Source organism: Lissotriton helveticus, chromosome 1_1, assembly GCF_964261635.1.
Source record: "Lissotriton helveticus chromosome 1_1, aLisHel1.1, whole genome shotgun sequence".
Classification (NCBI taxonomy): Eukaryota; Metazoa; Chordata; class Amphibia; order Caudata; family Salamandridae; genus Lissotriton; species Lissotriton helveticus.
This window is the reverse complement of record NC_136057.1, coordinates 1,937,526,098-1,937,541,419: the sequence shown is the minus strand read 5'-3', so window position 1 is coordinate 1,937,541,419 and position 15,322 is coordinate 1,937,526,098. Positions and strand designations below refer to the sequence as shown.

The following is a 15,322-nucleotide window of genomic DNA, read 5'->3' as shown; positions in this document are numbered from 1 at the left end:
TCCCATTTCTAAAACGTGAGAGTTTATTGTCTAAACAAAATGTTTACAAAGAGCAAATTGTGGAAACAAATATCTATTTAAATGTAATCAGCTAAATGTACTTTTTATGTGAAAATGTGATAGCATGTCCTGGGTTAGGGAAGAGGAAATAGAAAGGTCTTTGCATGCTCTGCAAATGTAACAAGGTAAGAGCAAGATTTACAGGCCTTTTACAAAAAACAGAGCAGAGCTCGGAGCTAGAATGCTCTGCAAATGAAAGGGAAGCTTTGCCAAACATGAGTAGGAAACTAAGAAACAAAATTGTTGCCACCAATCGAACAGATAAGCACCAAAGTGGAAAAATACCAGTAGTTCGCCACTTCTCTGTTGGAAAAAACAAATGACACCAAGTAGGGACAAAAAGGAAAGATTAAACACTAGCAAGCAGGCCTTTTTAAAGGACAATTGAAGTAACAAATAAAAAATCAAGGGGTGGGCCATACCCCCACAAAGTGTATACAACATTTCTCAAAGAGACCGTGCTATTGCTGTCTAGGCTCACCCTAAATAAGAAGGTGTACTAGAATGCATGTCTGAAACGCGCAGTAATTTTACAGATAACGGGGAGAAAACTTTAAAGCCACATAATGCCTCATCTGCTCTATCATGTTTCTAAGCATATTAAATCAAGTTCTTTGCTTTGACTTCTTTGTACTCATGATGATATAATAGGATCTACAGGCCTCAGGTGCAAAAGCAAAAACATGGACTCGATTTAGCATGTCCCAGGAGACTTGAGAGCTCTGCCTCTCTGTGGTAAGTTAACATAACATGTATATTTTAAAAGCACACATTCACACAAGGGTATCTTGGAGCTGAATAACAGATGTTTATTGTTACCAACTCAATGGTACTCAATTTATCGACCTCAGAAGGATGAAACGCTGAGTAGACCCACCAGGATTTGAACCTGTGACCATGAGATCGAACACAGGTCGCTACAGTGAATGCACGAGTCCTCCAAGCCACCAGACCCAGCTAAACATAGATAAATAAACCCACAGCACAGAAACTGGCAGACACAAATCAAACCAAAAAGCCAAAGAGTATATAGTTTGCTGATTGCGAAATGCTTTTTTTTTTACCTCAAGTGAACTAATGTCAGGTGTGTCACTTTCGGTCAAACCTTGCTTCAGACAACCTAGCTTGGTCAATGTAGACACGTGGGCGCAACGCAGATTCAGACGGATAGACGGGTTGTCTACTTTTCACAATTACACGTGTTGTTTTAAAAATCCCAAAACTGCAGGGGCGCATCCTGTGTGTGTGTGTGGGGAGGGGGGGAGGGGGAGGGGTGGAGAGAATGGGGGTATTTGAGGTATTACACCACCCTAATAAATATATTATTTGGTAAAAAGTTTTGCACAGGAGCTTTCAGTCGAGTATGGTTAGGTGTTCATCGGATTTCACCTGGGATTTTTAAATACCCAAAAACCCACACGCACCCTTCTGTTTTGAAAGGTGTGAAGCGCTCTGACGCCTTTGGGTAAAGTCCGCGCTATATAAAAACGGATGAAGAAAATAAATAATGCCATTTATTACGGTATTATCTTTCTACCTGTGTTTGGTACTCGTGTGTAACATGCAACCGTCACTTTCTCTTGTAACACACTGTTTTCTACCTCTTTCATTTGTTTATTTTCGATACCTGCACAAGTGCCACCATGACCTACGTAACGTTTGTTCTTGTGCTTGAGGGCCCTCCATATATTGCAGTATTATACCTCTTTGTTTACTTTGTACGCTTTTGTAACCTGCACACATCACTTTTTCCTCCTGTAATGCACCGTTTGCTACCTCTTGTATTTTGTTGGTTCACGATTGTCACTTTTGTAATGCACCGTTTGCTACCTCTTGTATTTTGTTGGTTTCACGATTGTCACTTTTGTAATGCACCGTTTGCTACCTCTTGTATTTTGTTAGCTCACGATTGTCATTATTGCTTCATATAATGTAACCTTTTGTATTTTGTCCACTTGTAATGTTCTCATGTATCAGTTCTGTTCCTATTGTGAAGCGCTCTGACACCTTCGGGTAAAGTCCGCGCTAAATAAAAACGCACAAATAAATAAATAAATAAATAAATAAGTAAGTAAATAAATAAATAAGTAAGTAAATAAATAAATAAATGACAAGTGCCACGGAGCCCTTGACGCTTCCACCGCGGCAACGGCAGTAGAGTAAACATGGACTTTGTTTGAATCCGATTTGACTCTGTCTATATTTGTTCGACTTTATTTGCCTGTGCTCGTCATCGGGCCTCAACCACCAGCGCTCCTGCGTCCGAGCCCGTCACGAGGCCTGTCACTCAGGCTCACGCTCCCCTGCCCTCTCGCAGGTCCGTCCCGGGGCGCGTCCTCCATCGCCCCGCCCACGCTCCGCCCGCTCCATGTCTTTTCCCCGGCCGGCCCTGCAGCGCTCCTGTCACTCAGGCTCGTGCTCCCCCGCCCTCTCGCAGGTCCCTCCCGCGCGCTCCCTCCCTCGCCCCGCCCGCTCCATGTATTCTCCCCGGCCCGCCCTGCAGCGCTCCTGTCACTGAGGCTCGCGCTCCCACCCTCCTCGCGGCAGGTCCCTCCCTCGCCCCGCCCACGCTCCGCCCACGCTCCGTCCGCTCCATGTCTACCCTCCGGCCGGCCCTGCAGCGCTGCTGCTCCCCGTAGACTGATGCCCGAGATGCGTGTGCTGTGGCTGCTCTGGGCCCTGTGGGCCCCCGGCTGGGCCGGCATGTACTCCCGGGAGGACCCGCTGGTCATCCTGGACTCCGACTCGGCCCGCCACCACCTGCTCAACTCCAGCAGCGCCTGGTTCGCCGAGTTCTACGCGTCCTGGTGCGGGCACTGCCAGAAATTCGCCCCCATCTGGAAGAAGCTCGCCTTGGACGTGCAGGGTAAGAGACCCCCCTAAGACAGAACGCGAGACACAGCCACCCCATGATTGCAACCCTGTATGAACACGCACCTCTGCTAACAGAACTCCCAAACCTTTTAACTCCGAAGACACAGCCCACTTCTCACTAAACCTCCCCAAGCAAGAGACTCCCCCTCGAGCTCGCCTCTAAACAACCCCCAGTCATCTTATGTTTCAGCCCATTGCAGACCACTTTCCGCTTAACTATGGAATGCGAGAGACCGCGCGAGTCAGACCCCCGCGGGAAAGTCCACCCGACACTCTCTAAACTGACACCCCCAATCATGTTTCTAACCAGCACTTGACGCCGCTTTCCATAATGCCATTCATAGCGAGAGACAGTCAGAGAAACTCCACTCTGAAGGCACTGAAATCCCACACAAACCTTAAAAATGTCTAAAAGATTCCCAAACTTGCTTCAACTCAGACCCCTACTCAGTGACCATCCATAGCGAGACACCCCTCCGACCAATCTCTACCAAAGGAGAACCAGCCCCTTCCCCCCCCAGAAAGAACACTACCAAGTTATTTTAAAAACATCAAAGCAAATGCGTATCTTCTTGGAAAAGTATTTAATTTAAATTATTGGTTCGAGTACCATTGTATTGTAATAATCTTCCTTCAATCCTGCTTCCAGACTGACAGTTCAGCCACTCGTTCCCCTGCTCCGATAGACCTTTCAAGTTTCCCATGTCTGTGCGTGAATCGCTCAACTGGTCCAGGTTTCTGCTGTTCGTTCTGGGACTTCTATGTCCTATTTTATAACGGGAAACAGAACCACACGTTTCACAATGCAATCGGGGGAAAACCTGGTTTGGTGAGTTATCCGTGCATGCCCTGGGAAACTTCGGAGCTCTTTACTTTGGCCGAAGAAACTGGCCACTGCTCCCTCTGTCCCCCAGTCTCTGGGAATGAAGCCCGCAAGTGGGGAGGGAACTCAAACAGGGGCTCAACACTCCCCCTCCTCCCCAAGATCATGTTGTTCTTCAAATCAGCATTCCCCCATCTTTGCCTGCTAAAGGTTGTACTGCCACTGCTCCATTACCCTCTGAAAATCACATTCATTCTATCTGAGGCTATATATCCTGGTCTCCATTGAAAATCTCGGTCACAGCTAGAGAGACTGTAAAACCATGCAGCTCGCATTTTGTTTGATGTGAAATGATACAGTAGCAGCACACCAGCCCTGACATTCCTATGCTGGCTTACAGTTAAATAAAAAGTGACGCTTTAAAGCCCTTTGTGTTGTATACAGGGCTGTCCATGCCGCTCACAGAGCTGCTTGTCCCACAACACTTGACTAGGAGCTTCAACACCACAGAGCAGGTCTAATGTTGTCCTGACCATTCAGATTACAGTGATGGTGGGCGATCGCTCTATGTCCAGGCCCTCTCCCTATGGAAAACCATACCTTTGCATTTGACACAGGAAAATGACTAATCCAAATTGAGCAGTTCCTGAAAGACCCACCTCTTTAGATAATCTATTTTGATCTTCTGCTCACTGGTCGTTTCCAGCTGTACCTGAGACCCCCCCCCCCTCTGCTCAGACACATAAAAGCAGCTTCGACTTCCTCACTCAGGCTTATGGGACTCTGGTTTATCCTCTGGAAGTCATAATTTCAGGGACATATTTGACATCGGGTATCACCAGGCGCTCTCTATCCCTGTTGGGTAATTGACCAGTTCTTTATCACTGGTTACTTGCAACTGTACTGTATTGTAAATTGCCACACGCACTCTTACATGTGCCCTACAGAAACCTCTCTGATGCCACCGCAGAGTCGTTGGAAGCTTTCAAAATCCCCAAATAAATTAAATGTATTTCGCTTCTTAATATTTTCTGAAAAAACGCAGAACTAACGTGTTTCACAACGGTGTCACTTCATCAGGGCCCAAGAGCACTCCTGCTGCTATTCAACTTGTTAGATTGGTTTGGGAGTTCCGATTTCAATTCTATATACAGTGCTATCTCAGCTTGTAGTTCCTTTAAAGGTAAAAGTCGCATGTTTCTTCTATGAGGTGGTAGTATCAAATAAAATAAAAAGCTGCTCATAATTGTAAACTGATCTTGCCGTCCCTTATTAAAACCTCTTATATTCTTCGTTATGAAGCAGTTTGTCCTCAGTTTGGATTCTAGTGCATTGCTTCATTTCATGGTGGACCTGATGTTAACCACCCAAAGATACCACTGAGAGAGACCACCACCCACTCATGTACAATAAAGGTGACCACCATCTATAGTCCGTGACCCACCCACTAGGACCTAGAGTGATCCTTACACAGATCCCCTCACACACATCTACTGAGAAAGAGAACTCCAAATCACCATTCCCACAGCTTGAGATCCCACCCAGAGACCCCATCTACAGAGCTCCCTAGAGCTACAGAGACCCACGTACGAGATCTGCCACCAAAGAGTTCGAGGTACTCCCGGAGACGGACATCCACCCACAATATCCCACGTGACACTACCTTGTAGAGAGCAGGTACACCACAAGATACCCTCCTTACAAGACCATTCCCAGGCCATGTAGAATGAGCCACAGAAAGTGCCACCAGTCCTTCCCATAGTGACCTACCGACAGAGACAGTGAAAATGAGCGCTCTGTCCAGAGACAGAACCTCTTTGCCCAGGAGACTACAAGCTGCTTCCCCCCTGTCAGTGTTGTACCGAGGCTCCTATGATATCCAATCCTGCTTCCTTTTAAATGTATTAGAATAGGTGGTGTGTTGTAGCAGAACACTGGACATGTTGTATGTCAATGAGGGATGGAATTTTACAAATGAAGGTCTTTTTAGGGTTGTAGACCCCATTACAAACACCTTCGAGCCACGTTTCGACACAATCATGGAAACTCTGCCTACATTGGTACCAGCACCAATTCTAGAAGCCCTGATCCAACAGTAGAGACCTAACACTAAACAACACCATGTTATGTTATACAGCTTTTATACAGTGCTTGTACACTAGAAAGGTTAAGCGTTAGTAAAGCACTGTAGACAAGTTCAGCAATCACAGTCAGAGGGTCCATAGATTGGTGAACATGTTTTAAGTTATTTCCAAAAGTGAGGAGATGTGGAATTCACTTAACTCCAGGGATAAGTAAGGTGTAACGGAGCTTAAGGGTTCTAAGTAAGAGAAAGCCTTCACCCACACTTCTAAGTCCTGAAACGAGGATTCCTCTTGAGTGGAGAAACAGAACATTGTAATAGCCTGAAGGTAAGAGTGCTGGTTGTGCCTGCTCTTCAGGAGCCCAGGCGATGTCCCAAAATAAAGCTTTGGGAACCTTAAAGGAAACCTGTCCTGGACAGGAAGCCAATGTTGCTTCTTCAAGATAGTAGACACACTGCTAATTGGAGGGTTCTGACTGATAACCCTACAGTGTTATTTTCATGACCTGAAGCTGCTCAACCAAATTTTTAGCTGTCCCAAGGTAGAGACTTTGCAATGAGTCTGGCACTGCCAAGGTTGGATATCCTGATGGCGCTACTCCTAAAGCTAGGATAGTGTCTCCCCCTTTGGCAATACCTATTGTCCCTGACGGGTTTCTTGTTCTAATACTTGATTAAAAATTCAGTTACCATAAAGTATGAGAGTTTCACGTTTTGTATTTATCATTGAATGAGTCAACTGAGTTCTCCAATGTTATTCTACATCTTTATTATCATGTATTAATTGTAAATTGTAAATACATCCAGAGGTTCAAAATCCCCAATGCTTTTCGGACCCATGAAGGTCCTTAATCAGGATGTTTCCAAATGAAGTTGAAACTCACACGGATCTCAGTGTTCGAAAACTGAGAACCTTGCGAGTTGATATTCGTTATTTGTAAACCCCCTGATGAAGGACCTTTATGGGTCCGAAACGCATTGAGGATTTTGAACCGCTGGATGTATTTACAATGAATACAAGATAATAAAGATTTAGAATAACATTGGAGAACTCAGTTGACTCATTCAATGATGAAAACAAAACGTGAAACTCTCACACTTTATGATAAACGAGTTTTGAATCGAGTTTTAGAACAAGAAACCCCTCTGGGACAACGGGTGGTGCCAAAGGGAGAGGCACTATCCTTGCTTTAGGATTTGTGCAATCAGGATATTCACAAATTCGCAACTAATATCAGAAGTTGATACCCCTACGAGCACACAATAACCTCTTGAAACAAAATGACTTGGTGATGCCTTCAGGAGTGCGCTGATATTCGCAGTCTGAAACTCCCAAGGTTGGACTGCCACCCCACAACCTCCAGCAAATAAGGCACAATCCTTGCTGCCTCAACTGAAATAGGCAGTAAGGTGTTACAGCACAGACTTGTCTTTTAACTGGAGATACGAGTCAAATTTAAGGAACTGCATTTTCACTCTTCTAGTTGGAGTAAAAAGATCATCCAACAGAGGGAGTTAGAGGGGAGAGTTCTGAAGATCCCGCACATGCCTGCTACCATGACCTGTTTTTCACAATGCAGTTTAAGTCCATGCCATTCCATCAGCTCACTGATTCCGCCCCCCACGCTCTTATGTACTGATGGAAAACTGCGATTGATGCTCCCCCTTCAAACAGAAGAATTGTGGCACCTTCTGTATACATGTAAAATGAGGGCTTCTGAGGACCAACCTGAACTTTGAAAGGTAGGGCAAGAGCATGGGATGTTACAATACTCCATCCACAGAAAGGTCAGCTAGAGAACACCATCCAAGGTGAACTACTGCCCTTGTTCCCCATCTTTAGCCAAGTCTAGAAAGACAAATACCCCCTGAGTTAGACCTCATCAGCGTTTAAGACCCTCACCACCTCACTTTATAAGAAACACCCAACCCAAAGTCAAGTTCCACAACTAGAAAGAGAGCAGTCCTCAGGAAACATCAGGCACAAAAACCCAACGCCCCCACCCCACTGAACCAAAAGAAACACCCATCCACAGTGCTCCCTTTGTTTCCATCCATCTGCTGAGAACACAGGACTTTTTTGATCAATGATCCTGTAGCTGTTCCTGTAAGAAGCTGGGCGGCGACATGAAAGGTAAATACAAGCACAAGTGAAGGCACCCAAACTCATAACATGCACAACCCACCCATAGGAGACAAATGACACAAAATTGGATTGGTGCCCGAAAGCACTGGTTCAGCATTGACTGCTCGCCAGGTCCGACAGCTTGTATAGAGATGTTGCCTGTTCGTAAAATGTCCAGGGGTCTGGCAATTTACATTGCAGCCCCTATTTGTCAGCAGAAAGGCACTCTTTCCATACGTCTAGGCTTCTCCTGTATATATTTTTTTTACATAGTCTGACATGGTGGACCGTTGTTATTCCCACTGACCCGGCCTTGTTCCTTCGACACAGTGGACCATTTTCTTAATGCAGCCAGAGCCTCATGATTCAGTTTATCCTCTTGCCCACCTGGAGAGACTAGCCCGCTGTGTTGCTTCGTTGCACACACCTTTTCAGACCACCAATGATACTTGAGATACATTTGTTGGTAGCACAGGTAGGTTATCAGTGTGTTTATTTGGTTCTGTGGACCATGTGAAGACAGACCTGGAGTGGTAGCAATATGTCTTGTTGTTAGCTGTATCTCTGTGTGTGTTGGGTAGATGTCCTGTTGGTAGACTGACACCACCTAATAGAAAGGCAGCTTTTTAGCAGCCAGGAGCACACATTGCCATTCAGTAGACTCCCACGTGGAGGTGAAGGATGCTTTGTCAGTAATCATCTGTGTGGGTGGTAACAGGGTAATGCCTTTGGACATAGGGTAAAAGTTGCTACCTATTCCCATGTTGTCACGGTGCCTTGTTTCCTGTTCTGGGCTTCTCTGTTGAAAGTTACTCTTTTCGGGTTAGTTTAATTGATTCAATGGAAGTACGCCAAAACTACAAATCCAAGAACACCGCAGGATGTCAAATGAAAGGCCTTGATTAGAAATATGGGAGCATATTTGCAAGGCCCCTTCGCCACTGGAGCGCCACTTTTTTTGACGCTTTGGTGGCGCACAATGGTGAACCATATTTACAGGCCACGCAAAGCCACCCAGCGTGGCTTTTCATGTCCTTGTAAATAAGGCCCCCTTTCACGCATTCCTCTGCGTGAAAGGGGTGTTCCATGGGTGGTGCTGTGGGTGTTGACACGCAACACCCATGGATTCTGATGCATTCCCAGATTTACAAGGTTTCCTAAATCTGGCAATGCGTCAGATTCTAACACCTCCCAAGCGGATGCGTAAATGTGGCGCAACTTTGAGAAATACCTTTATTTCTCGTTTTTTCCTCTTTTTACACGTCCTGTATTCTTCAGCAAACAGAGAAGGATGCAAATTCCTCAATTATTGTTTTTGTACAGGAAGGTGTTCCTTCCTGCACAAAAACGATCACCCCTGCGACGCAAGGTGCTTGCGTTAGTGCTAGGCAGCCTATTGTGCACCAGCACAGAGGAAAGCAAGGAGATGCATTGTATTGCTGTAAATACGATGCATCCCTACACTTTCCTAATGATGCAGTTTGGTGCAGCCAGATGGCTTGCCGCACTGCGTCATTATCTTGTAAATCTGCCCCATGCCTTCCTGATGACATAGAGCGAAGTTGGGTGGCAATCCTTCCCAGGGGTATAGGCCTTTTGTTTAGGCTATTTATACAGCGCATGAACTCTGTAGCATCTTGGCACTACTTCTGCATAATTTGTCTAGTCTACATTGTAACTGATGAGTGTAGTTTCTTCCCAAAGAGAAATTATATAATACTGCCCTGGAGGAGGATGATTCCCGTTATTTTAATATGGACTCAGCTAAGAAGCTCAGCGAATCGATAACGCTTGCCGAAGTAAAGTTAGCCCTGACTTTGGGGGCAGCTTCAAAGGCCCCAGGCCCTGATTCGGTACCTTTAGATCTTTTTAAATCCAATCAAGAGTTTTGGTCTCCCTTACTTATGAATGTATTCAAGGCAATAATAACTGGCCCCATTCCGACCTCATGGAAAGAGGCTGTTTTGGTCCCAATTTTTAAAAAAGGCGACAAGTATGATCCAAGATGCTATAGGCCGATATCGCTAATAGACTCAACATGTAAGTTGATGGGTAGGGTGATATTGGCACGGTTGGAAACATGGGCGGAGTCCTCAGGGGTGATTGTAGAATCACAATATGGTTTTAGGAAAGGGAAAGGAACCACCGAGCAGTGTCTGAACCTTGCTTTGATTATGGGCAAGTACATGGGTGCCAAGAATGGTTCGATACACTTGGCATTCATGGACTTGTCCAGCGCCTTCGATACAGTGTGCAGGGAAAAACTGTGGCGTATGATGGCCTCTATGGGTTTCGAAGAACCCTTGGTCACCCTGCTCCGCAGGCTGCACACTGCTACAACGGTAAGGGTCAGATATGGCCGTGGTGGGGAAAAATCACAACCAATTCTATCTACTGAAGGCGTCCGACAAGGATGCATTTTAGCACCTTTCTTATTCTTGATTTATACAAATGGCTTGGAGGGTTTTTTGTTAGAAACATCTGCTGATTTTCCAAAGATAAATGGAAAAAGAATCCCAATGTTGTCTTATGCTGATGACACTGTCTTAATGACACTTACCCCGAACAGCATGCAGATATCTCTGAATGCTTTTGATACTTTCATGGGCAATTTAGAATTAGGTGTTAATTTTACTAAATCTTTTGCCATTACCTGTGGTCCAAAAAATGCGAAGACACGGAAATATATGGTAAAGAATGCTAACATTGAAAAGGTGGATAACTTCTGTTATCTGGGTAACCTCTTTAATAAAAAATTAAGTTGGGAACCATTACTGACAGCACGGGTTCAGAAGGTTGCACAGTTAATCGAAGCCCTTTTCCGCTTTTCTAGTAAATTGGGTCAGCGGCGTGTAGCAGAGATTATATCATTATATAAGGCCAAGTGTGTTTCCGTTTTGACCTATGGTTCAGGGGTGTGGGGTTCGGATAAATGCGAAAAAATACAAATTGTGGAGAATAAGTTTGTTAAGCGTTTGTTATCTGTGCCAATGGGTACATCTAACATATTCTGCCATGAGGAAGTTGGTATCGAGTTTATAAGTGACATTATTCACGTTGCCCCACTAATATTATGGGCAAAGGTTTGGCAATCTGAAGAGTTGAATTTAACAAAAGAAATTATCCAAGATTGTCAAAAACTTGATTATTATACCCAAATCCCGTTGCTACGATATGTTAAAGAGACCTTTTTTAAGATAGGTCTAGGTAAAATGTATACAAACCCAGAACTACTTGGTAGGGATGCCAAGGAGATTATTAAGAACGCCTTTAAATCTAGTTTGGGTTCTCTTAGGACAAATGACCATCTACTGAGCGCACAAGGAAAACCAGCTCGCCAGTTTTATTTGTCATATATTATGAACATGCAATGGCGTTTTTATCTAACAAGATTGCGCCTTGGTACCCTACATTTTTTGTTCGCTTTTCCAAAACAGGGGGGCTGGTGGGAAAAGCTACCCCACTGCCCCTGTAATAATAAGGTTTCACAGAATACTCTCCATCTTCTGTTTTTTTGTACCTTGTATAAAGTACCAAGAAATGTTTTCCTTAAACCTTTATTGGCATAATTTCAAACACGTTATTATAAAGAAGCGTACGATTGTTTGCTGTCCCTGTCAACTGTACATATTTGTAATGCCGTCTTAAATTTTATCAGATCAGCTCTGGTGATTCGAAATAGATATTGATGACACTCGGTTTTTCAGAAAAGTATGTAAATATGTATAATGTTTGATTAATTTTATTTGTTTTTATAAATCTGTTATGTTTACTTTTATGGTTTCTATACGAAATCGAAATAAAGTTTTGAAAATTGAATTGAGTGTAGTTTCTATTTGGGTGAGAGGACGGCGTTGCTGCAACCTTCTTAATTTCACTGTACAACAGTAGATTGCATACTGTGCTGATGTCCTGGTTTTTGATGCAAGTCCTTGTATTTTGCTCATGCAGGCCTAGTGGAGGCGAGGTTTAGTGATTTCAGGAATAAGTGCAGAATGCAAGACTTTATGGTGCATGTGAACTGCACTGACGTTCTGTGGCGTGTGAACTGGGGCAGTGAGATTCTGGTGCATGTGAGGTGCAGTGATGAGATTCTAGTGCACATGAACTGTGTGGATGATAATTTAGTGTGGCGATGAAGATTGTGGTGCATGGTGGGCGACTTTACAACGTATGCGTTTACCACATTTTTTGTACATGCCTTTACCATGCAATTAAGTATAAAAAAGGTAAGTTAACCCACCCACACCCCATTTAAAATTTCATTTTTATTGGGGGAACCCCTCAAATCTCCTTTTATTAATTACTCTTATCACCGTATGCCCTTTACCACTTCTAAACCCTAAAAACACCCTTGCAACCCAATACCTCTACCCACCTCTAAACCCTAAACATTTCTTTACTAAACTATGACCCTACTCACCCCTAAAATTCCCTTACCACCCTATATCTCTACTCGCCCCAAACCCTGAAAACACCCTTCCCACCCTATACCCCCAGCCCTAAACCCATGTGTGTGTCTATATATGTACACCGTGTGGAGGTCAGCAAAAACGTGGTTGTGCACGGAAAATGCAACACGGAGCACCCCTGAGCAGAGTAATTGCCACGGTGAAGTCAGCTTCAGAATGGGGAGAGAGGAGGCGGTATTGTACTGCCTGAAAAGGTGATCAAGGATGGTATGAGCCAGAACACCGAATTCCCGAGTGTAAGTCATTGCCACGTTATGGGACACCACTGGGTGTTTTGGAAGGAGTTCGTCACTGTATGGATTGCCACAATCAACCACACAACCCATGATGCAGCTTGCTGGGTGATGTAGCGTGAGGAGGTGTACACACCTCTTTTAGGAGGAGGGGCTGAGAGACTACTTATTGGGCTCCCAGGTGAATCTACTCTCACCTATGAGACTGGCACTGATGAAGGCCATTCCGGCCAGAAACGCGCGTGCCCTAGCGTTTCACGGACCTGTGAGTTCGACTGCGCTTTTAATTACTCAATAAAACCACTTGAAAACCGGAGCTGTGTCCCGCCTGCTTTCACCAGAAGGTAGGTAGGTAGGTAGGTAGAAGTGTGTGTTAGTGTGTGTGTGTGTTAGTGTGTGTGTGTGCGTGTGTGTGTGTGTGTGTTATCCCAGTAGGTAGTTATAAGTAGGACCTGATTTCTATTAAAAAGCTGTTTTTGATATGCAAATAACTTTGGTGCTGTTTGACGAATCTTCACAAAATGTTCTAAATTAATTTGAAGCTAACTTTAGCTCCTGTCTTGAAAATGTCAGGGTGATCCGTAAAAGGGGAGAGGAGGAGGGTCCTAGAACGCTTTTTCTCAATGTTAATTTCATTAGGAAACTTTAGACATGGTTACAGCACGAACTGCTTCAATGGAATTACACCAAATTTGGTAAAAAGGTAGCTCTCTGTCCAGAAAGCACTCTTTTTGTCAAATGGTGTAAATTCATTAAGTAGTTCTTGAGCCATTTAAAGATTTATCAGATAACTGTGGCCGCAGTGGATTCGCAACCCCTGCCGATCTCATGCCTGAGCTCTGATTGGCTGCCAACACTTCAAACCAGGAAGTGTTAGCAGCCATCTTGTGACTTGGTTGAACCGAGTATCAAGCAAAAACTTAAAAAAAATAGAAAAGGAGGTAGGGTAGAAACACCATAACCCCCTAGGCCTGTTCTGGGGATCCCATAGGGACTCCAAGGGCCCAAAAAGCTATTTTTTAAAAGCAATTCAGTGGGAGTCGTGTTGGATCTGCGAATCCTGCCTACATTTTTTGAAAAACACTTCGTTTAAATAAGCCCCTGGGATTCATTGGGACAAGTCAATAGTATATGTTTTCCCACACAGCCCTGGGAACCGCCACCTCCCAGGGGCTAATATAATTAAATGCGGGGGCCACGCGACCCTGCTGCCCCGGGATCCACCACCTCTTCTGGGCTATATTGAAGATAGGGCGGGGCCATGCAGCCCCCTACAGGAGCTCTCCATGACCCTGGGACCCCCACCCCGCAGGGCCGGCTCCAGCAATGTCCCAGGGTGCCCACTCATGGGACATTGCAGTTTGCTATGGCTTGGGGTGCTCCCGCCAATCCATAGCAAACTTTGGTCTGCTTCATGGAAGCGAGAACATGAAAAATGCTCTTGCTTCCATGAAGCGCAGCAGAATTCCTTTTGGACAGAGGGAGCTCCATGTTTGCAGCTCCCTCTGTCCAAAAGCAATGCCGACTCCTGCAGGAGGCAGGGAGCAGGCAGGGAACCCAGGGGCCTTGAGACTCCCCGCACGGTCCCCAAGAGGCCTTTCCCTGGTAATGGGGTCCCCTGGGAAATATCAGCCTGGGAAGAGGGGCCCTGCTGGCCGCCCTCCCCATAAAAAAGAATAGTGAAGGCCTTGCCCTGGGGGTTGGGGTCACCAAGGCCGAAATCTGCCTTGGGAGGGGGGCTAGCATTACAAAAAATGGACCACGCCCTGGTGGATAGGGCTCCCAGAGCCCAAGTGGTCCAGGGAAGGTGGGCTCCTTAAAAACAAAACAAACAAGCATTGGAAATGCAATAGGTCTCGGATTTATTTGAGTTAGAGCTAATGGCATTGTAAATGGCAATGTCTTTTAGCCATGTGTTAAGGAGTGTATGCATGTGGTGTGTAATGGAATTATGTGGTTTGGATTGGAATTGTTCACCCTGCACACTCACAAACTGTTCACCCTGCACACTCACAAACTGTTCACCCTGCACACTCACAAACTGTTCACCCTGCACACTCACAAACTGTTCACCCTGCACACTCACAAACTGTTCACCTTGCACGCTCACAAACTGTTCACCTTGCACGCTCACAAACTGTTCACCCTGCACGCTCACACACTGTTCACCCTGCACGCTCACACACTGTTCACCCTGCGCGCTCACACACTGTTCACCCTGCACGCTCACACACTGTTCACCCTGCACGCTCACACACTGTTCACCCTGCACGCTCACAAACTGTTCACCTTGCACGCTCACAAACTGTTCACCCTGCACGCTCACAAACTGTTCACCCTGCACGCTCACAAACTGTTCACCCTGCACGCTCACACACTGTTCACCCTGCACGCTCACACACTGTTCACCCTGCACGCTCACACACTGTTCACCCTGCACGCTCACACACTGTTCACCCTGCACGCTCACACACTGTTCACCCTGCACGCTCACACACTGTTCACCCTGCACGCTCACACACTGTTCACCCTGCACGCTCACACACTGTTCACCCTGCACGCTCACACACTGCTCACCCTGCACGCTCACACACTGCTCACCCTGCACGCTCACACACTGCTCACCCTGCACGCTCACACACTGCTCACCCT

General features: G+C 45.6%; 1 protein-coding gene across 1 annotated transcript in view; it reads left to right on the top strand.

The window, feature by feature from the left end:
- The first annotated feature begins 2,574 nt into the window (after positions 1-2,574).
- QSOX1 (quiescin sulfhydryl oxidase 1) overlaps positions 2,575-15,322 on the top strand; it is a 350,420-nt gene continuing 337,672 nt past the window's right edge. Inside the window, exon 1 of the mRNA XM_078643550.1 lies at positions 2,575-2,926. Coding sequence (XP_078499676.1) covers positions 2,704-2,926 — 223 coding nt within the window. The 5' untranslated portion in view covers positions 2,575-2,703. The remainder of the gene's footprint in view (positions 2,927-15,322) is intronic.